General features: G+C 45.3%; 1 protein-coding gene across 1 annotated transcript in view; it reads left to right on the top strand.

The window, feature by feature from the left end:
• The window catches only part of cd34 (CD34 molecule), a 65,622-nt gene extending 40,968 nt beyond the window's left edge, over positions 1 to 24,654 (top strand). The window contains exons 4-5 of the mRNA XM_078546584.1: positions 20,619 to 20,759; positions 24,312 to 24,654. Of these exons, the coding sequence (XP_078402710.1) occupies positions 20,619 to 20,759; positions 24,312 to 24,509 (339 nt within the window). The 3' untranslated portion in view covers positions 24,510 to 24,654. The remainder of the gene's footprint in view (positions 1 to 20,618; positions 20,760 to 24,311) is intronic.
• Positions 24,655 to 25,866: the final 1,212 nt, after the last annotated feature.

Genomic DNA, 25,866 nt, shown 5'->3' with positions numbered 1-25,866 from the left:
GCTTAATGCTCAATGAGATGTGTGAGTTTTCCAAACACCCAATAAAATTCCCAGGCCATATTATACAGGCAACAAGAATCATTGCAGAATAACAGAAGACAAAAGCCATAGAAGAATTCCTGTTGCCCAGGAATATCACTGAACTACAAAGGTTTATGGGTATGGTGAACCAACTGGGACAGTTCCTACTTCGCCTATCTTAATTAAATGAACCTCTAAGACAATTGTTACGACAAGAGCAGGCATGATGCTGGACTGAGCATCAGCAGCAATCATTTGAACAAATCCAAATGATGTTGATATGTTCGGAGATCCTAGCTCACTATGATACCGAGCTTCCAACTATTGTGGCGGTGGATGCGTCAGCAACAGGACTGCACGCAGTGTTATTCCAGGTCCAGAGTAATGGAACCAGAAGACCTGTCTATTATGCATCAAGGTCCTTAACCAAGACTAAACATCACTATGCTGTCATAGAGAAAGAAGCCCTCACAGAGTCTTGGGCATGGAAAAATTTTCTGGTAACATTTTGGGCCTACAGTTCAAGATCGAAACTGATCACAAACCCCTGGTAATTTTGTTGAACATAAAAGAAATTGCAAAAATGCCAGCCCGAATCCAGAGATTCAGGTTGAGGCTCGTGCGATGTGACGCTACTATGGACTATGTGCAGAGTAAATACCAAACTACAGCTGACGCCCTGTCATGGATACACATCAACTACCCAGAATGAGAAGATGAAACTTTCATTGAAGAAGTCAAGGCCTTCATGACCTTAACTACTCAATACTTGCTAGCAACAGAGTGGAAGTTGCAAGAAATATGAGAGGCTCAAAGGCGAGATGAAGGATGGATGGCCACAGTACATTCCTAGTAACCCTGCCTTGAGGTAGTACTTTGAACAACGTTGCCACATTAGCCTCATGGATGACCTCTTGGTTTATAATTAGCCATTGGTTGTCCCATGAGCTGTCCACCTGGAAGATCACTGGAAGATTCACCACGGATATCTTGGTATTGCCAAGTGTTGGGCTAGGGCACAACAGTCCGCATGGTGGCCAGGTATCTCACACTGTATCAAAGACAAGGAGCGGAATCATCCGCTCCCATTGGCGGTGGGCGTCATAGCTGTCGTGAGCGGAGAATATGACAGGAAGGCCAAAAATCAGTTTCAAGCTGTCATAAAACACATTTACAATCATCCGTTACACCCGTCAATGGCGGGCCACGTTTCCTGCCATTGGATGTGAGGAACTTCATTGCAATACATCTGCATATCATTATGAGACAGGCTTGCAGGAATCATCACCCCACGTCAAATTTACCGCCCACTTCGGCGCGAAAACACACCGCTGCAGAACACGTTTTGACAAGTGTGATGTGCAGAAATCAGAACTTACCATCAGGGCCTTGGTCACATCGTGGACATCCGAGGAACTGAAGATGCTGGAGCCCGACAGCAACGAGACCCTGGAGGAACGTCCATCATATGCTGGGTGGGTTCCCATAGACATGGGTCCGCCTTGAAGCAGCTCAGGGAAGGTGGAAAATCACCGTTGCGGATCTGCTTTGGAACTTCAGTGTTTTGGCCATGTTCCACCACGTATTATCATCAAGGGGGTGGAGAGGAAGGTACAGCTGTGAATGGGAGAGAAAGATGTACCGGGGTGGTGGGAGAGGAAGATTTAGGTTCGACTGGGAGAGGAAGGAGTGTGGGGGTGGTGGTGAGATTGGGAGGGGGGAATGAAGGTGTCAGGGAGGGTGAGGTGGGGAGGCGGAAACAAAAGTGTCGGGGGTGAGGTTGGGAGGGGGGAGGAAGTACAGGAGAGGAGGGAGTAATGGGGGGAGAAGATGGCAACTGGGGAGGTAGTTGTAAGGGGGGAGGAGTTCGAAGGGGGAAGGAGTCCAGAGAGGGGAACGAGTCCAGGAGGAGGAAGGAGTCTGGAGAGGGAAAGGAGTCCATGGGGAGGAAGGAGTCCAGGGGGAGGAAGGAGTCTGGAGAGGGGAAGAAGTAAGGATGGAGGAAGAAGTAAGGGTGGATGAAGGAATCAGGAAGCGGGAAAGAGAAAGGAGGGGTAGGATTCTGTGGGAAGTGGAGTATAGGGGGAGGAGTTCAGAAGTGGAGAAGGAGTTTCAAGGGGGGAAGGAGTCCTGAGGGAGCGATGTCCAGGTGAACGTGCCAGGGAGGGGTCTGTGGAGTCGATGACTGCCTCCTGGGGTGCAAAATGAGGGTGGGTGTGGTAGGAGGGAATGGTGAGAATGACAGAGGGCAGAGTGAGGTGGTGGGAGGGTGAGGGTGCGACAGTATTGGTGGAAGGGACAGTAAGGGTGGTTGGTGGGGTCTCAGAAGCAGACACAGACCCTAGGGGTGGGAAGAAGGAGGTGGGGGAGGTTAATGTGGAAGGGGGTGGAATTTTTGGGAAGGTAGGGAATATGCACATTCACCTGGACAACCCCAAAGGTGACAGTGTGTAGGTGGAAGGTGATGCAGGGGGGACGACAGTGATGGGGGAAGGGCTTGGGTGACTGGAGGAGGGGAAAGGACGGAGGAACCTGAAGAAGAGTGTTAAAGGCACTATGCTTGCAAATCTGAAAGTGAAAGGAGCCTCGTGTTGGATGGGAACAAGTGCTACATGGGAGTGTGGTCAGTGGGTGGACGGAGATGCAGGTTCAGCTCAGATGGACAACTGAAAGAGAACCCCAGCAGGCAGCACTGAAAATGCTCGGGACACTGAGATGAATGTGACGGGGAAAGGACCCAGGTGTGTGGGAGAGTGCTTGCACAAGGCTCCGAAAGGCCCTGCCACACACTCTCCATGGCATCCGCCATCCTTCCTCTGGAGATCTCCATGTGCACACTTGTGGGCACCACTTCATCAGAGAGCAGGCAGACGCACTCCTTTGACTAGTGTGCTACTCTGTTGAGGGCTTCCAACAGCTCTGCATGATGTTCCCCTGTCTTCTGTTGACTCTCCACGATGAGTTGGAAGGCGAATCCAGAGGCTTATCATCTGACTCGGACCTCACAGATGCCTCTTCGCCAGCAGTGCTCAGAGTGCCAGGGAGCTCGGCTGAACTTGTCTTCTCCATCAGCGGGGGCATGTATCCATGCGGTGACCACCAGATTGTGAACTGAGCCTGCTCTAGATCAAAGGTCCCACTGAGGTGTGTTTCTCTGCACTGGTGCAGGGTGTGGGTAAGCGCTGTGATGTGTCTTCCAGGCTGCTTATTTCCAGCTCTTCAATGGAGGAGGTGTCCTCCTGGCTGGAGGTGAGGACCTGGATGGAGCTGAGGGACTGGCTGGCTGAGGGTGTCAGTCACTTGGCAGAGCTCCCTGTGAACCAAAGTAGAGGTAATTAGTGCATGGCAGCACAGTCAAAAGCAGTTGCATTGAGAGAGGGATGATGTGGTGCAGGATCCTCACGAGGGTGTTCGCCACCCACCTTACCATTGTCGCAGGCACGGTCCATGTCCTCACCAGTCGGCGCGATAGCACGACCTTCAAAGTGAGTGAGGGGCTTAATGTGAGCCACTCCACCCCAGATCTGGGACCTCTCCCTGCTGCTGTGAGTCAGCTTCTCCTGCATGGAAACAGATGGAAAGAGTGTGAGCAGGACACATGGCACTGCGTTGAATGTTTGTGTGGTGAACGGAGCCATGGACGGGATGAGGAAGCGAGCTCAAGAGGATATGAGCCTGATTGAGATGTGAAGGTGTGTGTGAGAGTTAGGGATGTTGTCCCTTGGGGTGTGAGGTCCATGTGGATGTGTGATATGTTTGGGAGTGTGCGAGTTGAGAGTGATGAAAAGAGTGACTTACCCTCGCAGAACAGATGAGGCCATTCATCCTCTTGTGGCACTGGGTGGCTGTCCTCTTTTGCATGGCATTGGCACTGACCAACACTACCACCAGCTCCCATGCTGGATTGGTGACCTTGCTTGCTGGCCTTTGCCCCAAGTAGGGGTAGAACACATCACAGCGGGCCTTCACGGCATCCAAAAGGCACCTGAGGGATGCGACACTGAATCGGTGGAGGTGGGTTTGCAGTCTTCTTGCTTTTCAGAGCCATGTCTTCTGTGCAGCATTCCTAGGCTGGAAGTACTGAGAGGTATACATGTGGCTATACCTTAAATATGGTGCCCAGCGTGAGGAAGGGGTGAGGTGATGGCATGAAGGGCGAATGAGAGCCCGGGAATGCATGATTAATGAGGTGGGATTGGGATGATACGGCGTGAAAAGCCACCATTGCGGCCAGCGGGTAAAATGTTCCATTTCCCGCCCGCTACCGCACTCAGTGCAAATCTGGGACAATTCTACTCATGGTCTTTAACTGCGTCATCTGTGCCATTCAACATGCGACGGGGGGGGGGGGGGGGGGGGGGGGTGGAGGGGTTACCATTGACCAGGAACTGAACTGGACTAGCCATATAAATACTGTGGTTACATGAGCAGGTCAGAGGCTAGGAATCCTGCAGTGAGTAACTCAACTCCTGACTCCCCAAAGCCTGTCCACCATCTACAAGGCACAAGTCAGGTGTGTGATGGAAAACTCTATAATTCCCTAGATGAGTGTAGATCCAACAACACTCAAGAAGCTTGACACCATCCAGCTTGCTTGATTGGCACCCCATCCACAAACATTCACTCCCTCCACCACCAACAAGCAGTATGTACTATCCACAAGGTGCACTGCAGGAATTCACCAAGGCTCCTAAGACAGCACCTTCCAAACCCATGACTGCTACCATCTAGAAGGACAAGGGCAGAAGATAGATGGGAACACCCATTATCTGGAAGTTTCCCTCTAAGCCACTTATCATCCTGCCTTGGAAATATATCACCGTTCCTTTACTGTCGCTGGGTCAAAACCCTGGAACTCCCTTCCAAACAGCACTGCGGTTGTACCTACGCCACATGGACTGCAGCGGTTCAAGAAGGCAGCTCACCACCACCTTCTCAAGGGCAACTAGGAATGGGCAATAAATGATGGCCTAGCCAGCGCTGTGCTTATAATTTATCTGAACAGCATGTTTCCACACACAGCATTCCGGATATCTTCGTCTCTAACAATGGGCCACAATTCACCAACGAGTGTTTCCAATCCTTTGCAGCATCATGTGGATTTGTCCACGTCGCAAGTTCACCAAAGTAACCTCAGGCCAATGGAAAAGTTGAGAGAGGGGTGTGTACTATAAAATACCTACTCAGAAAATATGAAGACTTTGAGTTAGCCCAGCTATGCCATTGCTCTCCACAATTGCAGGTTTCGTCCCACACTGCAGGCCAAGAAGCTAACTTCCTTTCTTTCTCCACACGTTGATATCAAATGTCACAGTAGAAGACCATGGTCGTGCCAGGCAAAGGGAAGAAAGTTACAGAGCAAGTCAATGAGCAACTTTCAACCAATGACACAGGGTTCACGACCTTCCCAGTCTCCAAAGGGAGAGATGGCGTAGATTAGAGACCTGCATGTGAGAAGGTGCCGAAATGGAGAATTTACAACAGCCGAGATAGTATCTGGTTCAGACAGAAACAGGCATCATCTGAAGAAACAAGAGTGCTTTGATTTCAATGAACAGAAAACCATTAGCAGGATGGACTGCATATCCTGATCCTCAGGAGACCATTAAGCCTACTGAACCACTAACAAGGGAAACAAGGAGTGACAACCCTCAGGGAAAGTGGTCAGAGCAAATAGATCCTCAATAACCTTAAAAAGAATTCTGCACACATTCAGGGAGATTGGCGAAATTACCGAGGAGACTATCCCTTTAAACATCAGGGACTTTGGGGGAGGTGTAGGAGGATGTGTATATTATAATGTAGGGATAAAGACTTAGGGGAAGATGTAAAGTAAAGGGTTAATTCTGATCCTACTCTAATAACAGCTACTGAGCATGTGCGTAAGGAGCTCTGTCATAATGATGTCACTTTAAGAGAGAGAAGAGTGAGAGGATTCAAAGAGAGAAGCAGTAGCTTTTTCCCAATATACTGTTACCGTGTATAAAGTTAGTTATGTAAATAAATGTACTTTGAAAGAAAGACCTTTGCCTCCAGTCAGATCTCTTACTAGGGTAAGACACCCAATGTAGTCTGAGACAACCCAACAAAAGCACACCTGTCCCTCCCTTTTGCCTTCTCTCATCACTTCAATTTCTCCTTTCCCCCTCAGTGCTATAAATATGTATTTTAAATAATTGCTATTTCACTGCTTCATAAGTATTTAATATTTCAAACAGATGCTCAGCAATTTTATTTTAAATTGCATCAGATTCCCCAGGTTAGTGCTGGATAAACCATACCCTAGGAAGTGATAAGTGCTTATTCTACTTCATCCAACTCCACCTTCTGTATCAATACACCCATCACTTCCCTGTCAAGGTACCTTGGTATTTTCCCCTCATTCACCATTCAGCATGGCCTCTGACTCCTCCCACAATGAGCTATAATTTCTTCCCCTTTCTTTTTTTTTATAATTTCTTCCCCCTCCCCACATTCCCCTGTTGGTTCTCCTCACTCTCATGCTACCACCAGACCTCTTCCTTACCTGCCCTCAGGAAACACAGTAGGCATGCTTTTGCCAATGGCATTCCACAATCCCTCTCCTACTGTTGCAATCTCCATCCTACTCCTCACGGTCACACACAAAGGGAAGCCTCTGAGTGCTGCCATGCCACCACAGCCATTGCAGCCTTGACTCACCCAAACTCCACCCTACCACCATTGCCATCCCCTGCATCCACTCCCAGTGGGCCTGCATCCTTGGGAATCTTTACAGAACATACAAGGACTTTCCCATCCCCTATTCCCAATTCCCATCACGCCATTCCCATTTCTACCAGAGCTGATATCCTCATTCCATTACTCTCAAATGGTGCTCTATCCTACTCTTCCCACACCCTAGGACTTCCCCTGCGTTCCATACACTGATACCCCTCTTGACTCCTAACTGGATCCTCAAATCCCCTTCCCAATGCTGCCAAGCAGTGGCACTGCCCATTCTAATGTGCCCACAGCCCCCTTCCCTGTTTTCTCACACCCTATGACCCATGCTTATATTGGTTCCAAACCCCAGTACCACCCACTTAATGTTACTAATTCGCATGGCTCTCCAAATCCCCTGTATTGGTGTACACAGTTCCTAACTGCAACATAGGGACATCTTCTCTATGACCCATCCCTGCATTCCATAGCCTGAAGAAAAGGTAAAAGATAAAATTAGCTAATAGAAATCATGGTAATTGATTTATGGTTTGTATGTAAATTACACATGATCATACAATTTGAGCCTGAAAGCGTCATTGACAATTTTACATTATATCAAAGAAGTCAAATGTTATTGCAATCACTGCAAATCAATGGCCCTGATAAATTTACCTGTCCCATATCTCCAACTCATCATGAGCGCTACCGGGGGAAATGGTACAAGCATTGTGCATTACAAATAATACTGGACTACAAATAATTGTAATACAAATATTATTGGATGGTTACCAATGAAATTAAGTCTGTATTTTGAGAGCCACCTTTTAAACATCAAACAAATTGATTAGCAACTCTGCAGTTCTTGTTCTCTATCACCCGACATTTGAAATAGCTCTTCAGTCTAACCGGAGTATGTTGCCAGTGCATGGAAGTGATTACGAGCTTTCATTTTCACTTTTAACATTTTAACATTTATCACTTTTAATTGCAATGACATTTTTTATGGAAAACAACAAAACTAGTGTAAACATTTGAAGAGCAATGTTTGGCTGCATTTGAAGAAACACATCTTGCTGACTTCTGCTGAATAAATATTGTGCTCTTAATGTTTCTGTGTGAATGCAACGCTGAATGTAAGAATTGCAGACTTTAATCCCAGCTACAAAAGATCGTTTTTATTTATTCTTGTTACGGGAAGGCAATCTGAGCGTTAATTCAGCCTGAAGGAACACTTAAATAAGCTGAGGTGCAACTATTATGAATTAACCAACTGTTCTGCAGCAATAATCATCCAAAGATAATTAATCCTGACCTAGACATAAAACTTCTTGGCAACCGAGTCAGAAGTTTGTCACGGTTCAAATACTGTATATCTGTAAAAGAAATACTCTGGATGACAAGAGTTTCCACTGTATAAAAATATTTATGTGGGTTAATCTATTCAGATTCCTGTTTGCTGGACTTCTCATTATTCCCCATGAAAGAGTTTATTTTCCATTTGCAGTTTGCGATATGATTGGTTATTATTTCTTGTAGTTTTCCCATACACATTTCAGCATTTTTGGTCCAGAAATGAAATAGATTTCTGATTTTCATTAATTCTCAATGCCAAGAATTTTCTCTTGGCAGCTGCATTCTCTGTATGATTTCTGACTAACTTTTACCTGGCTATAAAAGCTAGGCTTATTCAAAACTCATTCCAATGACTTACTGACAAAAGGGATATTATAGTTGGTAGAGGGGTGAGGTGAAGAAATTACTGAACCAACTCATTTACTCCACATATTATGCTGAAAAAGGCCTCTGCCTTGAACGTTTGTTCACAGCAAGTTAGGTTTGAGGAGGAATGCAATAAATGAATTCGAAATATTTATCAAAAACCCCACTTAACATATCCTTTCTGCATCACCACTGGGTTTAATGTAAGAGGTAGGCTAGGTCCCACATTCCAATATCTTAGGTTCTTTTTGTCTCTGTCCCACTCAGACACCAGCCTAGAAATCACAATAGATTAGTTATATTCTGCAATGGACACTGGGGGAGGTTTTACCTCCTGATAGCATTCCTGGAATCTTACCCTTGCTAAAGGAGCAAGATCAGGAGGTACCAGTGCTGCTTAACAGAGATGTATCAACAGAAACAAATACAGGCATGTTGGATGCGTGTCAGGTCCAAAAAAATAATTTGCACTTCAAGCAATTCAAGTATTTCCCAGCAATACCCTGATTATTTGCTGATGGCAATCCAAATTCATGGGCAATTATATCCTGTGGAATAGCAAAAAAGCAGAGTTACAAAGGCAATGATGACTATGGGCTAATATTGAACGTTGGACCTTAACGTACTTCTCTTTTCTGGCTCCCATCTTTGTTTTGTCAGTGACCTAGAAATAGGAATTGCTCGGGGAGTGGTGGAAAAGCAATATTGTCACTGGACTAATAATCCAGGAACCCAAGATAATACTCTGGGGACTGGGGTGCAAATCCTACCAATCCCAATTCAATCAATAAAAATTTGTAACTAAAAGTCTAGTGATCACCATGAAACCATTGTCGATTGTTGTAAAGACCCATCTGGTTCACTAATGTCCTTTAGGGAAGGAAATCTGTCCACATGTGACTCCAGATCTACAGCAATGTGGGTGACTCTGAAATGACCTAGCAAGTCACTCAGCTGTATCAAGCTGCTAGACCACCCAGCGTCAACCTAGGCACCGGAAATGACAAAGGCAAAATCAGCCCTGTCGACGCCGTAAAGTCCTCCTTACTAACATCTGGGGGCTTGTGCCTACATTGGGAGAGCTGTCTCACAGACCAGACAAGCAACAGTCTGACATTGTCATATTCACGGAATCATACCTTACAGATAATCTCCCAGACACCACTAACACCATCCCTGGGTCTGTCCTGTCCCATTGACAGGACAGACCCAGCAGAGGTGGCGGCACAGTGGTGTATCGTCAGGAGAGTTTCCCTGAGAGTCCTCGACATCGACTCCAGACCCCATGAACTCTCATCGTATCGGGTCAAACATGGGCAAGGAAACACCCTGCTGATAATCACATGCTGCCCTCCCTCAGATGATGAATCAATAGTCCCCCATGTTGAACACCACTTGGAAGAAGCAATTGCATCACCAAGAGTGGCTCAGTGAATCACCACAGACCAAGCTGTCCGAGTCCTAAATGACATAGCTGCGAGACTGGGTCTGCGGCAGGTGGTGAGGGGACCAACAAGAGGGAAAAACTTACTTGACCTCATCCTCACCAACCTGCCTGCTGCAGGTGCATCTGTCCATGAGAGTATCAGTAGGAGTGACCACCATACAGTCCTTGTAGAGACTAAGTCCCATCTTCACATTGGGGATACCCTCAATCGTGTTGTGTAGCATTACCACCATGCTAAATGGGATAGATTTTGAATGGAACTAGCAACTCAAGACTGGACATCCATGAGACACTGTGGGCCATCAGCAGCAGCAGAATTGTACTCAACCACAGTCTGTAGCCTTAGGGCCTGGCATATCCCCCATTCTACCATCACTGCCAAGCCAGGGGATCAACCCTGGTTCAATGAAGAGTGCAAGACATCATTAGATTTTCAACTCCAGGCTTTTATTGATTGTATTCAAATTTCACCATCTGCTGTGGTGGGAATTGAACCTCAGACCCCAGAACATTACCCTGGGTCTTTGGATTATTAGTCCATGCCAGGAGCAGCGCCAGGCATATTTAAACTTGAGGGTCAACCTGGTGAAGCTACAACACAGGACTACTTGCGTGCCAAACAGCATAAGCAGCAAGCGATAGACAGAGCTAACCAATTCCATAACCAACGGATCAGATCTAAGCTCTGGAATCCTGCCACTTCCAGTCGTGAATGGTGGTGAACAATTAACAACTCCCTAGACGACAAGGCTCCACAATCATCCCCATCCTCAATGATGGAGGAGTCCGGCACATCAGTGCAAAAAATAAAGCATTTGCAACAACCTTCAACCTCGAGTGGATGATCTTCTCGACCTCCTTTGGAGGTCCCCAGCATCACAGATGTCAGTCTTCAGCAAATTAGATTCACTCCATGTGAAATCAAGAAACGACTGAAGGCACTGGATACAGCAAAGGCTATGGGCCCTGACACTATTCCAGTGATAGGACTGAAGACTTATGCTCCAGAAGTTGCCACGCCCGAGCCAAACTGTTTCAGTACAGCTACAACACTGGTATCTACCCAGCTATGTGGAAAATTGCTCAAGTATGTCCTGCACACAAAAAGCAGGACAAATCCAACCCGGCCAATTACCACCCCATCAGTCTGTTCACGATCATCAGCAAAATGACGGAAGGGGTCATCAACAGTGCCATCAAGCACTTAGTATCAATTACTTAGTGATAATCTGCTCATTGAAGCTCAGTTTGGGTTCCACCAGGGTCATTCAGCTCCTGACCTCATTACAGCCTTGGTTCAAATATGGACAAAAGAGCTGAACTCCAGAGGTGAGGTGAGATTGACTGCACTTGATCTCAAGGTGGCATTTGGCTGAGCGTGGCATCAAGGAGGTCTAGCCAAACTGGAGTCAATGGGAATCAGGAGGAAAACTCTCCGCTGGCTGGAGTCATACCTAGCACAAAGGAAGATGGTTGTGGTTGCTGGAGGTCAATCAACACAGTTCCAGGACATCACTGCAGGATTTTACAGCCCTGCCGCAGTTTGTCTCCCCCTGCCGGATTCAGCAAGCCATTTAAATCTCCATTCAGTGCAGCAGGACCGTATTATCCTGCTAGGCAAGAGGGGCTGTAAAATCCTGGCCCAGGAGTTCCTCAGGGTAGGGTCCTCGGCCCAACCATCTTCAGCTGCTTCATCAATGACCTTCCTTCTATCATAAGGTCAGAAGTGGGGATGTTCACTGATGATTGCACAATGTACAGCACCATTTGTGACTCCTCAGATATTGAAGCAGTCCATGTCCAAATGCAGCAAGAACTGGACAATATCAAGGCTTGGACTGAGAAGTGGCAACTAACATTCGTGCCACACAAGTGCCAGGCAATGCCATCTACAACAAGAGACAATCTAACCAGCACCCTTTGATATTCAATTGTATTACCATTGCTGAATCCCCTGCTATCAACATCCTAATGTTACCATTGACCAGAAACAGAACTGGGCTAGCCATATAAATACTGTGGCTACAAGAGCAGGTCAGAGGTTAGGAATACTGCGGCAAGTGATTCACCACCTGACTCCTCAAAGCCTGTCCACAAACTACAAGGCACAAATCAGGAGCGTGATTGAATACATTCCACTTCCCTGGATGAGTGCAGCTCCAACAACACTCAAGAAGCTTGACACCATCCAGGACAAAGCAACCCACTTGATTGGCACCACATCCACAAACATTCACTTCCTCCATCGCCAACGCATAGTGCAGCAGTGCATACCATCCACAAGATGAAATGCAGGAACTCACCAAGGCTCCTTGAATAGTTCTTTCCAAAACCACGATCACTAGAAGGACAAGGGCAGCAGATAGATGGGAACATCACCACCTGGAAGTTCCCTCCAAACCACTCACTATTCTGACTTGAAACTACATTGCTATTCCTCCACTGTCACTGGGTCAAATCCTGGAACTCGGTCCTTAACTGCACTGTGAGAGTACCTACACCACATGGACTGCAACAGTTCAAGAAGACAGCTCACTACCACCTTCTCAAGGGCAGTTAGGGATGGGCAATAAATGCTGGCCAATAATAGTGATGCCTAGATCCCATGAATGTATAAAAAAAGGACATTAAAAGTAAAGTTTTGAACAGAGAAAACACAAATTGCACAAGTTGCAATAAAATCATCATATTTACCTGTGCAACATTTTTTCTTCAACAGCATTGGTCTCTGGAGACTTGGCCCTTTCAAACACCTGGGGTCTTGGAGTTTCCTTGAATGAAGCAGTTCAGTCTACAGCTCCCAGAATGCACTAATTGTTGATATGTAAATATTCCATGGACAAAACTCCCAGAATCCATTTTAAACTCTGTTTCTTCTGGGTCTAATGCGCAACAATACCAAGAATGGGGCAGCACATAACATGCACATTTTATTTTTAATGATTCTCAAGAATATCAGTCTATGTTTTGTTATTTACAAGTGTTTTGATGAGGACAGTGGGCTCAGATCTGACACTTCTCTAGAAGATTAATTTCCTAACATTCATTGTTGACTTGGTGGTGTGTTACAGATCACTCAAGGAGTCCGATTTGCTCTGACAACATACATGTTTGCATGCATGTTGCAATCTGGAGCTATGGATAGCAATGGTAGAGGCTCCAACGTTCTTTCCATCACATGGCTGCAGGAATCTCTCCTGCTCTTTGCACCTGCCATTGGCATGTGTCGGAAGGATTTGCAGATTGATAATCTGTTTGACCGTGTTATGAATTGACCTTCCTTGGCTATCAAGTCCTGGATGGTACTCAAAACCAGAGCTTCTAGCACCATTGCACCACAAGACCTCCTCCATTGTCATGATTTAAACATTAAGAGTGCCTATTTGGGTAAGACACCGGCAGTGAGCACCGTTCCTCAGCAAGAGTCAACTGAATCAGAAAAGATAGAAGACCATTGACAAAAAATTACATATATATTTTTAGATAACTACAGATTCATACAACAAACTTGGATGAAATTTTGTTTTCAAAGGTGCGGCTGTTATATAGGATGTAGAAGACAGCATCAGAGAGCAGTATTCATCCCTGTTATTTCATGACAATGGAAAGTTATCAAAGACGTGATTTAGCCGTCATTGTGCTTTCCTTCTGTTAGTGATGAAACAGCTGGTCGCTGCTATGATATTCCTTAAGCTTGTGAATCCTGGTAGAACATTAAGCTTATCGTTTAATTAATTCTTGAGTTCTGTAGCACAATAAGGTATCTATTTTTTGAGAGAGGGGGTGCGAATGAATGTGTCGATACACATTGTTAGGGTAGTGACACCTCATTAAAAGTATGCAGGTGTGGACATCATGTAAGGATATTCTTGATTCACTTTTCCCTCATGTTTGACTTAACTGCTGGGATTCACTTTCTATGTTCATATGGCTGGTCAATTATATTAATGATCTTATTGTTCATAGAACTGTATCCTGGCAATCATCAGCTTCTACTATAAGAGAAAGGAAAATATTACATTTGTTTTTATTTTGTTCCTCTAAAAATATAACAATTGGCATTTTATATCAATTCTATTCATCCATGAATTTTGTTGGTTGAACCAAAAGAGAAACTTGCTATTTTTTTAATAATCTCTGTGAACAATACTTAGATACTGAGAGTTTTTTTTTGCCTTAATACAAATATACAGACATACGAATTAGGAGCAGGAGTGAGCTATTTGGCTCCTTGGGCCTGTAACAACTTTCAATACGATCATGGCTGATCTGATTGTGGCTTCAACAAGGGGGGAGCATCCTGTTAGCATGAAAAAAGACACCCTGAGTGTAGAACCTAGAACACAGGAGCACAGTCTCAGGACAAGGGGGTTAGTCATTTAGGACTGAGATGAGGCAAAATTTCTTCACTCAGAGGGTTTTGAATCCTTGTAATTCTGTACCCCAGAGATTTGTGGATGTCCCATCGTTGAGTATATTCAAGGCTGAGAGAGGGAGATCTTTGATCTCTCAAGGAATCGAGGGAAATGGGGAGTGGGTGGAAAAGTGGAGTTAAGGCAGAAAATCATCCATTATTGTGATGCAGGCTTGAGGAGCAGAATGGTCTAGTCCCGCTTCTGTTTCTTTTGTTTTTATGTTCTTATCAGAAAATTGATGAACTGTGACATTCTTTTAAGTTGCATCACTCTGTCAGACCTATTTATGTGGTACAAATTCTCTAATTTTGCAGTTTGCATATCATGCATTTTAAGGTGCCATATTCAATCTAAATCCCTTTAATTTTATTGAGGCCTTGAGATAGTAATTGGCAAAATAGCAAGCAGGTTGATAAACAGCGAATAGAATTGGCCACCTGTTCTACACCCTGCTCCATTTTCTTTTCCATGTCCAGCTGGAGTATAAAACAATTTACTATAGCCCATTCTGCATTGCTATCCAGGACCAAATTCGTCTCCAATGAAAATTGCCTTCGTCGATCGATTCCCTTTTTTGTTTGATTTCTCTTTCAATTTCTTTGCAGAAAAATTTCATAATTAACAACTTGCCCCAAACGCTTGCCCCAACCACCAACCCCTCCCGCCCCCCCACCCACCCCCAACATCATGCATTTCCGATAGATCCAGTGTGACAGATTTTTCTATCTGTTCCTCTTACCCAAGAGATGGTTCCACAGAGGGGCGGAATCGTCCGTTCCGGTTGACGGTAGGCGTTATGGTGAGTGTGAGCGGACAATATGCTGAGAAGGCCAAAAATCATTTCATGCCGTCGTGAAAGCAGTTTCTGTTTGTCCGCTCCACCCCAATGTCAGGCCGCGTTTCCCACCGCCTCACATGAGCCTACTTTCAATACTTTAGCATCTTGTTATTGGCCCTGCTCGCCAGAATCACCCCCCACCCCACCCCCCGCACGTCAAATTTACCGCCCACGTTTGCGAGACTTCAGAAAGGCGTGCTTCACAACTGCCTTTAAAAGCTGTGCAGCTGAGCTTTGAGGGGGAACTCGGAGGTGAGTGCGCAAACATCACCATTTGGACATCGAGGAAGACTTACCACGCATTCACGGAGGTGGGCGGTGCACAGGCAAGTCGCTTTTTCCCACCTGGCTTTCAGTGTGGTGCTGGGGCAAGGGCCCCAGTGTGGGTGAGGCTGGGGGGAGCAGGGCCAAGGCAGCACAGGCTGAAGGAAGTACACAAGCACATGCTGGGGGTGGAGGGGTTAGGGGTTGGGGGGGGTGGGGTAGGGTAGTGGTGGGTGAGGGAATCAGCCACGCACTTGGAAAAGCTTGTCAAAAGTAAGCATCCTTCTGCAGCTGAGACCGTTCAGCAGCAGTTCCATTGACATGCTTGGAGTCAGGCCTCTGAATCTTTTCTGCCCACTCAAACAATGCAAAAGCATGAAGGGCCACCAAATGCTCCAGTACTTTTCACCCCTCGGGTACAGACTGCAAATTAATGTGTGTTTTAGGGGTCAGCAGAACAATTGGCTGACTGGGCAAGTTGTAGAATCCCCCTGCGAAAGGCGGCCATGGCAAGGTCACTGGTGGAGGTGCTCACAGCCCCTTGCAATGTCTTTATTAAGGTTTGGACCAGTATCCCTCATGATTTAAGCTAAGAGTGCAGCCTTGCAGTGCGGGTTAGGAGAATGCCTGTGCCTGAGCTGAGAGCACAGCATGCAGTCCAGTGGGCAAAGCTGCTGCCAATTGGTCAAGTGGAATGGGGCGGAGATGGGTGGGGTTTCAGACAGCCATGAAGTGCACTACACACTGGCCATCCAAGTGGTGGCCAGCGTTCTCCTGAAGAGGCCTTTAGACTTAACCAAGAGATGTTCTTAGGGCACATATGCTAACACACGTGTCACTCTCTTTGATCCTGCAGTGGAAGCGGTGACACAGTGATATTCTCACTGGACTATATTCCAGAGAGAGACCCAAGGGTAATGCTCTGGGGGAACTCGGGTTCGAATCCCACCACGGCAGATGGCGAAATTTGAATTCAATAAAAATCTTGAGGCCTGACTGACACGTGTAGATTCCCCTGATTGGATAGCAAATAATAAATGGCTATTGAGGATTCTTTGTGGTCCTGTGTTTTTTTTAATTCATTCACAGGATGTGGGCTTCATTGGCTGGGCCAGCATTTATTGCCCATCCCTGTGTCTCATCTCTTACTCTGAAATGGTTGTGCCCTCAGGAATGAATACAGTGGAGCTGGTCTGGATTGAAACTCAGTGGACAGGAGAACCTGATTAAAACACTTGGGCTGAATTTTCTCCCTGTCCGGTGGGGGGGAGTTGAATGGCGGGCACGCACAGGCGCACTTCCGATCAGCGCCCTCAATGGGGGACGCGCCGCCATTTTACGTGGGCGTGCCAGTTAAGGCCCGCCCAGCTTGACAGCCACCGCACCCTGTGTGGGCGGGGGGGGGGGAATCCCAAAATCAAGAGTGCGCTCTTTCGCGCATGCACACTCATCTCACTGAGGCTAAGTGCTGCCTCAGGGTGATCGGTTCTAAATGTAAAAAAAGCTAAAAATAGAAAAATAAAATTTCCCTAACATGTCCCCTCATGTGACACTGTCACACGAGTTGGGACATGTCCATAATTTTCACAACAACTTTATTAAAATTTTTAAAAACCTACATGAAACCTCATCCTGCCCACGGATGAGGTTTGATGCTTTTTCAAATTCGCGCAGGGGCTCCTGGCCTGCCCGCCAACCTTAAGGATGGACGGGCAGGTCCTTTAATTGCTTAATTGTCTCTGTCAATGGCCTCAATTGGCCATTGACAGGTCGGCAGGCGTGCAGCTGGATTTGCTGCGCCTCCGCCTTCCTGAAAATTTAAATGGGGCGCGGTGACGTCGGGAGTTCCCCCCGATGTCATCCCAGGTCATTTTACGCGTCGGCGAGTGGGCCCCACCTCCTGCTCGCTGACGCGTAAAATCCTGCCCACTTGACATGCCAGAGAACCTGAGAATAATCTATGCAGTTAAAATATGTCTGTACTCCTGATTAAACAAACTGACATTAGCAAACTAATTCAAGCAGCAATAATGAATGGTATTTCAAAACAAACCTACTGTGTGTATTAATTTTTCCAAAGGAAGCCATTTTTTAAGCTTGCCAAGCTGTTGAGACTTCGGGGATCTAATCTCTCCCCTGTGTGTTCATTGAAAATACTTGGCAAACATGTGCTTCAGGCACGGATGTATTGTTAGGCACCTCAGGGCTCTCCTGGCATATTTACGGCCATTTCTTATTCTAATCCTGTTTTTTGAGCAGCCTCTCATTTAAGGTTTTGTCCTTTGCCAATAAACCTGCAGTATTTGTTGTATTAGGTGTCAGCCTTGGCTCAACAGTAACATTTTCACCTCTGAGTCAGAAGGCTGTGGTTTCAAACTCCACAGCAGAAAACTTGAGCACATAATCCAAGCTGACGCTACAGCACAGCGCTGAGGAAGTGATGCACTGTCAGGTTTGCTGTCTTTTGGATGAGATGTTAAACCAACAGAAAAGGCCCTCTCAGGAGGCTGTAAAAAAAAACTTATAGAACTATTCAAAGAAAAGCAAGACTGTTCTCCAGGGCAATACTTAATAAATATCCCACAACCAACATCACTAGAATAGATTACCTGGTTATGTATCTCATCACCGTTTGTCAGAATTTGGTGTTCACAAATTCGCTGCTATGGTTTCCTGTATTTAAATTTTGACTACATTTCAAAAGTATTGTGGCATTCTGAGAGCACAAAATACGTTTCTATTTTGTTCTTCCTTGGGATGTGATCATCAATGACAAGATCAACAATTGTTGCCAATCCCTAGTTGCCTTTGAGAAGGTGGTGGTGAATCACCTTCTTGAACCACTGCAGTCCATCTGTAACTTACATCAGTGCAAGTCATTTCAGATTTTTCAAATCAACATTTGGGGTGGAATTTTACAGCCCATCATGGTGGGGACGGGGCCATAAAATGCCGTGAGCTGTTCAAAAGCCCATTGACTTTGGTGGAACCATAAAATCCCACCTGCATAAAATTCCACCCTTGAGGCTGAATTTTGCCCCCCCGTCGGGGGTGAAGTTGAAGGGTGGGTGTGCGCAGGCCAATTAAGGCCCACCCAGCGTGACGTCCGCACAGTAGTACTATGCACTCCCTGTGCGGGCGGGGGGAATCCCAAAATCGAGAGTGCGCTCTTTTGTGCGCATGTGCACGAAAGAGCGCACTCATCTCCCTGAAGCTAAGTGCAGCCTCAGGGAGATCGGCTCTAGATGTAAAAAAGCTAAAAATAGAAAAATAAAATTTTCCTAACATGTCCCCTCATGTGACTGTCACATGAGTTGGGACATGTCCATAATTTTCACAAAAACTTTATTAAAATTTTTTCAAACCTACATGAAACCTCATCCCGCCTGTGGATGAGGTTTCATGCTTTTTCTAATTCACACCGGGGCTCCTGGCCTGCCCGCCAACCTTAAATTACTTAATTGTCTCTGTCAATGGCCTCAATTGGCCATTGACAGGTCGGCGGGCGCACAGCTGATTTCACTGCGTCCCCGCCTTCCTGAAAATTTAAATGAGGTGCGGTGATGTCAGGAGTTCCCCCTGATGTCACCGCAGGTCATTTTACACATCGGCGATCGGGCCCCGCCCCCTGCTCACCGACACGTAATCCTGCCGTTGGAGTCTGGAGCGACTTTTGTTGCAAAGAATGTATCTTTATATTTAACAGATTGTTTCACTGTGGGGGGCGGTGGGGGGGAATCTAAAGTAACAACGGTTGATTTTCAATTTGCTTTTCCCACCCCTTCTTTTATTTGTATCGGTTTGTATATATTAGGATATTTAATGATCCATTCGTGCCTTTGTTACCCCTAGGCTTGACTATTCCAAAGCACACCTTACCCAATGTCTCACATTGAACCCTCCGTAAACTTCAGATCATCCAAAACTCTGCTGCCTGAGTCCTTGCTCACACCAAGACCCATCAACCATCGCTCCTGTGCTCACCAACCTGCGTTGGCTCCCAGTCAAACAATACACCAATTTTAAAATTCTCATCCTTGTTTTTAAATCCATCTATGGTCTCATCTCTCCCTATCTCTATTGATCTCCTCCAGCCTGACAACTTTCCGAGGTACATGTATTCATCTAATTCTGGTTCCTTAAGCATCTCCAATTTTAATTGCTCCACGATTGGCGGCCTTCAGCTGTCTGTGCCCCTAAACTTTGGAATTCCCTCCCTAAATCTCTCTGCCTCTCTATCTCTTCATTTAAGACACTCTTTAAAATCTGTCTCTTTGACCAAGCTTTTGGCTATCTGCCCTAATATCACCTTATGTGGCTCAGTGTCTAATTTTGTTTTATAATGCTGCTGCAAAGCGCCTTTGGACATTTTATTACATTAAAGGCCCGATGTAAATATAAGTTGTTATCGTAATGTATCTCGTTTCCATTTGCTGAGATGATGGATTTGAAATCTGCAGCTGACCTCTGACGGTATGGCCAGAATTTTACCGACATACCAAGGGTCTTAATGTCAGGACCAGAAGTGCCTTCCAGAGCCTGCGCAGACAGGGTCCAGCGACTTGAGGGGTGAACCCTCCGGAGGCAGCGTCGGAGCTGCGACGGTGGGTATTGTCATCATGGGGCTCCTCCTGGGACCATGAAACCTCTGGAAAGGAAGGCTCACCCCCTCCCTGAGAGCCACTGATGATGCTCTGTTCCAGCTGGTAGACACACTGCACAGTTGTGGGGGAGGGAAGTGGGGCGGGCGGTGGGGGGGGATTTCCAAGTTTCGTAGAATCCTGGAGGAGTCATTGAATGGCAGTGAAGAGGCCAAAAAAACGAATTAAATGGCTGCCCGCCCCTGGTAGGCAAGTGGCCAATCTGTTATAATTCCTGCTTCTGAAAATATCCCTTGGTGTCAGGAATACATCAATTCCCTCCCAACACCTTCGACTACCATTTTACCAACCCTCTCACCTCCTGGCCCGTCTTGGAAGGGCTGGTGAAATTTAGCCCTGTGTCCTATTTTGATGACGGCCGTAAATTAAGACAGTGTTTCACTAAATTTGTGGCATGAAATGCTCAATGCTGAATGAGTGTACTTACTGCTAAATAGATGTGTAAGGCCCCCTTAAGGCAGACACATCACCTCATTTACATTTAGAAATTTACAATGTTTGATATCCAACTCTTTGTAGGCTATTGAAATAAATACTGTCACACTGAAATTATGTTTCTTTCTTTCCAGGATGGTAAGATATATTCCAAAGCAGGCCCACCTAAGGTGTTAATCGCATTGCTTGTATGTGGTTTGTGTCTTGCTGCAATAATTCTGGCTGTGCACTATTGGATGAACAAGCGGACTTGGAGCCCACAGACCAAGAGACTGGTAATTGTCTAAAGATTTACTGACGTTCCGTAGCAGTGATAAAAACAAAATGGGAATCATTGTAGTAGATTGTATCTTTTGATGCCAGGGTGTCTTGCTGCTGATGAGAGTGTACGGGCAGAGTAAGTTGTGTGTGGCATGTGTCGGCTGAGGACAATTTGTGTAAAGTTCATAATTTCCTGAACTGTTGTCAGAGCACCCGGGGAAATTCATCTGCTGAACACCAGTGTCACTCGAAGCTTCACATTATGTTGTGGTAAATTTAGTGCCTATGCTTGTAACGTAGAAACCTATCAATATAAACGCAGCTGTAAATCAATCGATTGTTCTGCACAACCTAACAGGAAAACTTGCCGAATATGTGAGGGGTCAAACTGGTGCCAAAATAAATGTTCCCGTTAAAAGACTATCTATCAATTGGATGCCTACTAATGGTATCAGACACTGTCCCCAAAGAGTCAACAATGTTCAAATAATATTCTTTGCACTTTAAATTGCTTATTGCATGCTATGTGCAGCCACCTGGTGGACATTTCATACAGACAGGAAAGGGAAGGGGGCAGAATAAATATTTGCGTTTTCTTCACTTCTTTCTAATTGCAGGAGCCTTTTTTAAGTTTACAGAAATCAGCCTTTTGATCATTTTTAATAGTAAACATAAGGTGGGATTGGAAAACATATATAAAGCTTTGAACTTAATTTCTGGAATAAATAAAAAATTATTGGACTTGATATTCAATTCTCTCTCATCCTGATCATCTCCCCCCTCCGTCCCATCAATGGATAGGAGAGAGTCAGGGTGGGGGAATGGCAAACGCGTGTCCTCATCACCTTTCTGACGCCAAAGGATATCGGAGCGTCTGAGAGCCCCTGACACACATAGCAAACTCTAACCTTGACACAGGGAAAATGCTCCTTCCCCGAATAGAGAGCACACTCTATCTGTGACACACAGAACACGCTCCATCTGTGACACACACAACATGCTCTATCTGTGACACACAGAACACGCTCTATCTATGACACATAGAACACGCTCTATCTGTGACACACAGAACACATTCTATCTATGACACAGAGAACATGTTCTGTGACACAGAGAGCACACTCTATCTGTGGCACAGAGAATACGATCTATCTGTGACACAGACAACATGCTCTATCTGTGACATACAGAACACGCTCTATCTGTGACACAGAGAATACGATCTAACTCTGGTGCAAGGGGCACACTCTTTCCCTGACATAACAACAACTTGCATTGATATAACCCCTTTAACTGTAGTAAATCATTCCAAGGTGCTTCATAAGGCAATTATCTAACAAAACTTGACACCGAGCCACATAAGGAATTAATGGCCCAGATGTTCTGGATTGTGAGACCTGAAGTATGATCCAAGATGTGAGTTGGGATCCTGCGAAAGTCCTGACACGCTGACTCTGTGGGAATTGCCTGGGAACTTTAAACTTCCCATGGGCAATTCTCCTGCTCCCAGAGCCGGAGATGTCGCACAGTTCCGATGTACTTATCTGGATAGTTACCCAGGATACTTTAGACAGAAAAATCCTAGTCTAACTCCTGGGTAACTATACAACTGCACCCCCCCCCCCCGCAACTCACATTGACTCTCCCCAACCTCGAACCCCTTGACTAGCCCTGGACTCTTCAGACGTTGTGGACCCAACTAGCCCCGACCCGGCCTGACTGGCCCCCACCATCTGATTACACCCCCGACCTAACTTAACTAGCCCTAGACCTCACAACCCCTCCCAACCTGACCCGCTATCCTGCTACCCACCCTACCCTCTTACCCACCTGCCCCCTTACTCCCTACCCACCTACCACCTCACCCACCTGCCATCCTACCCACCTGCTGCCCCACCACCTCAACTACCTACCCACTTATGCACTTACCTCACCCATCGGTCATTTTACTCTCTGGTAGTGGCAAGGCAAAGGAAGAGCTTCCAGCCCAGAAGTTCAGTGGGAGCTTGTGAAAAACTGTTAAAAATTTTCTTATTAAACTATCGTTTATAAATTCCTTGTCCACAGATGGCTGGAATACTGTGCACTAATTACTTTCAAGGGGGGAAAGAATGAAATCTCGAAAAATTACATGTTTGTGGAAAACTGATCACATATTTGTCATTGTCATTCCTGAATGTTGTAGAGTCAAGAGAGGCTGGTAAACCCATCCATCCACCTTCCATTCTGCCCACATGGGTTAAAGAGCATTACTGTTTGTGTGTGTGAGCACCATCCTGACATTGACTCTACCTGACCACCATTTGAGCAAGATGGTGGCACACTGATAGTGTCACTGGACTCATAATCCAGAGGCCTAGGCTAATGCTCTGAGGTCATGAGTTCAACTGACATAAGTCCGATTAATAAATCAATAATATAAAGCTAGTCTCAGTGATGGTGATCATGAGAGCTATCACTGATTGTTGTAAAAAGAAAGGCCCATCTGGTTCAGTAATGCCCCTCAGGGAAGGGAACCTGCCATCCTTACCCAGTCTGGCCTACATGTGACTCCAGACCCACAGCAATGTTGTTGCCTCCTAGCTGCCCTCTGAAATGGCCTAGTAAGCCAAGGGCCACTCAGCTTAAGGGCAGTTAGGGATAGGCAATAAATGCTGGCTTGTCAGTAACACCCAGATCCTGTGAAATGATAAAGGAATTAATGATTAGTAGCATTTCTAGAAAAGCCACTCACCATGTTTGTTATTTCAGGTTTTTTTTCTTACTGTGAAGCTCTGTTGAGTTTCCCTCATTGTCAATAACTTAACGTGAAATACATCAGAAATCAAAAGGAGGTACAATACTGCGTATGGGCGCCTGATTAGTGTTTAGGCTGTCACCAATGAAACAGACAAAAGCTTTGCCCAGTTAATTTACCATGTTCACATTCTGTTGCTAACTTAGTAAATTCAAGAACTAATGTAGATATCAGTGTTTTGCCTTTCTTCCAGAATTAATTTGTGTAAATTAATCCTGCTCTCTAGTTCAAATTCTGAGGAAGGGTAGGTCAGTTACACAGACAGTGAGAGCCCTCTGGTGGCCTCCACTGTACCTACAGATCAGAGTCAATGACAATCATATAACCAACTGTTACTGTATGGTTATGAACTGGGCTGTACAATTTTCAAGTTGACTTATCCATAAATTTGTATAAAGTAAATTGGGCACCAAGATTCTATGTAAAAAAAGATTACTAGATTTTGTTTTATGGAGGTCATTAGTTATTAAGGTGTAAAATGAATTTACATGGTTAGTTAAGATAAGAAAGCTAAGGCCGTGATCTCGTCCAACAAGCCCTATTCTGCTCCCCCCATTCAGTTCCTGTCTTGGCAAAAGCCAGCGCTCCCTCAAGGTGTAACAGTCCACCAAACTCAAAAAAGCACTTTTTAGAAAATCACTGGTCAAGCAAAATCCAATAGCTCAATGTCATCAGCAGTTTTACCAAAACAGAACAACCAGTTATGGCCTATCCTCAGTTCAGAAGCAGTGCGCTGGCAATAAATTCAGCATGTCCTTTCTCTTTTAAGGATGAAGAGCCTGATGCACAGGATCATGATAGCACAATGTTTTCTCCCACTTCAGAGGACCAATCAGATGCACATGAGAAGCCAAAACTGAATGGGGAGACACAGGAGAATGGGGAGAACCAAAGAGCTGGCGCAGGAGCAGCAACAGGAAATGGTCACCAGAGGAAGAAAGCAGAGGAAGCGGACACAGAACTGTAACCCACAATGGAAAGAAATCAAGGTCTCATTGTCCGATTCTCTAATTTATGACTCTATGCCTGGTACTATATGCTTGGCTTACAGAACCGAAGAATAATCACTTGATTTTAAAATGAAATTAAAACAGTTGCTCGCACAAAAAAAATGACAAGGCTTTAGCTATTAACCTGGTTTACAACTCAGTGTACATAAGTACGGTGTGAAAGCTGCTTTTTCTGTGACAGGTGGTAAACCTTCCAGTTTAAATCAGTTTGAACAAAAAAATAATCAGCAAGATGATGGAATGCATATGAAATGAATGTATACTGCTGGTGCAGTGGATAGTAAGAGGCAGTTTATAATTAATTAGGGTAATATGCAAGGTGAAATTCTACATTGAATCAGTGCTTAATGTCAGCACTTGATGTAAGATAGTGAAATATTCTGTTCCCCATCACTGCTATGCCTCAATTTGATGAGTATGTTTCCAGATGGGAAAATGGCATGTCACATCACATTACATTCATTTTGATGCAAACATAAGTTAATCAGATGTGCCACTCATTCAAATAGCTAAGTTTCCTGGTTGTACAAACAGATTTGGAAGACAATCCAAATACTGAAGTTGCTGAAAAGACAAGGGAAAAGTGTAAGAAAAATGTTACTTTGTACAATCAAAATAGATGCAGGTATTAAGAGGCCTTCTATAGTTACAGTTATTATAGTTATAGTTTGCCCACCAGCACCGACACCCCTCCCCACAGCCCCCATGCCACCATTCCTGTCGGGAAATGTCTGACTTTCTCTCAATAGCCATATGCAGCAGCATTACTAAACAGAAAACTCATGTGTTGTATGGGAACATAGGCACTGGAGAAATGCAATTATCTTCGTTACATAGATTCAACGGGCCAAATGGCCTCCTTCTGTGCTGTAATGACTCTATGGCTTTATGTTCTGCTCTTTAAAGCCCTTGAGTAATGGGTCTGCTCTTCACATGGGTGCAAGGGAATTACATAATGATCCACAAAAATCTGGGAAGACATATATAACCATCAGCTGCTTCCACCTGACAGGTGAATATTAGTTATTAGAAGCAAAGGCGGTGAGTGATGAAAATGAATGAAGTGCCGGCTGGCTGACACATGGAAATGAAGTAGCTTAGTAAAGAATTCACAACAGTCAACTAGATACATCCTAAGTGACATTATTAGGCGACCCACGTTATTGTGTACCGTACATTAAGAGCACTGAATGAAAAGTTACCCTCCAAAGTAACTTAGTCCCCAACAATCTTAAATTAACTATTCCTTTTCACCAAGTTCACTGCAAATATTCTTTTCGAGTGTGTCTACAACTCTGTAGCGCTGACAATTTG

This window comes from Cetorhinus maximus, chromosome 8 (assembly GCF_964194155.1).
Source record: "Cetorhinus maximus chromosome 8, sCetMax3.hap1.1, whole genome shotgun sequence".
Lineage (NCBI taxonomy): Eukaryota > Metazoa > Chordata > Chondrichthyes > Lamniformes > Cetorhinidae > Cetorhinus > Cetorhinus maximus.
The sequence above is the reverse complement of the archived record's forward strand: the minus strand, read 5'-3'. Positions and strand labels throughout refer to the sequence as shown.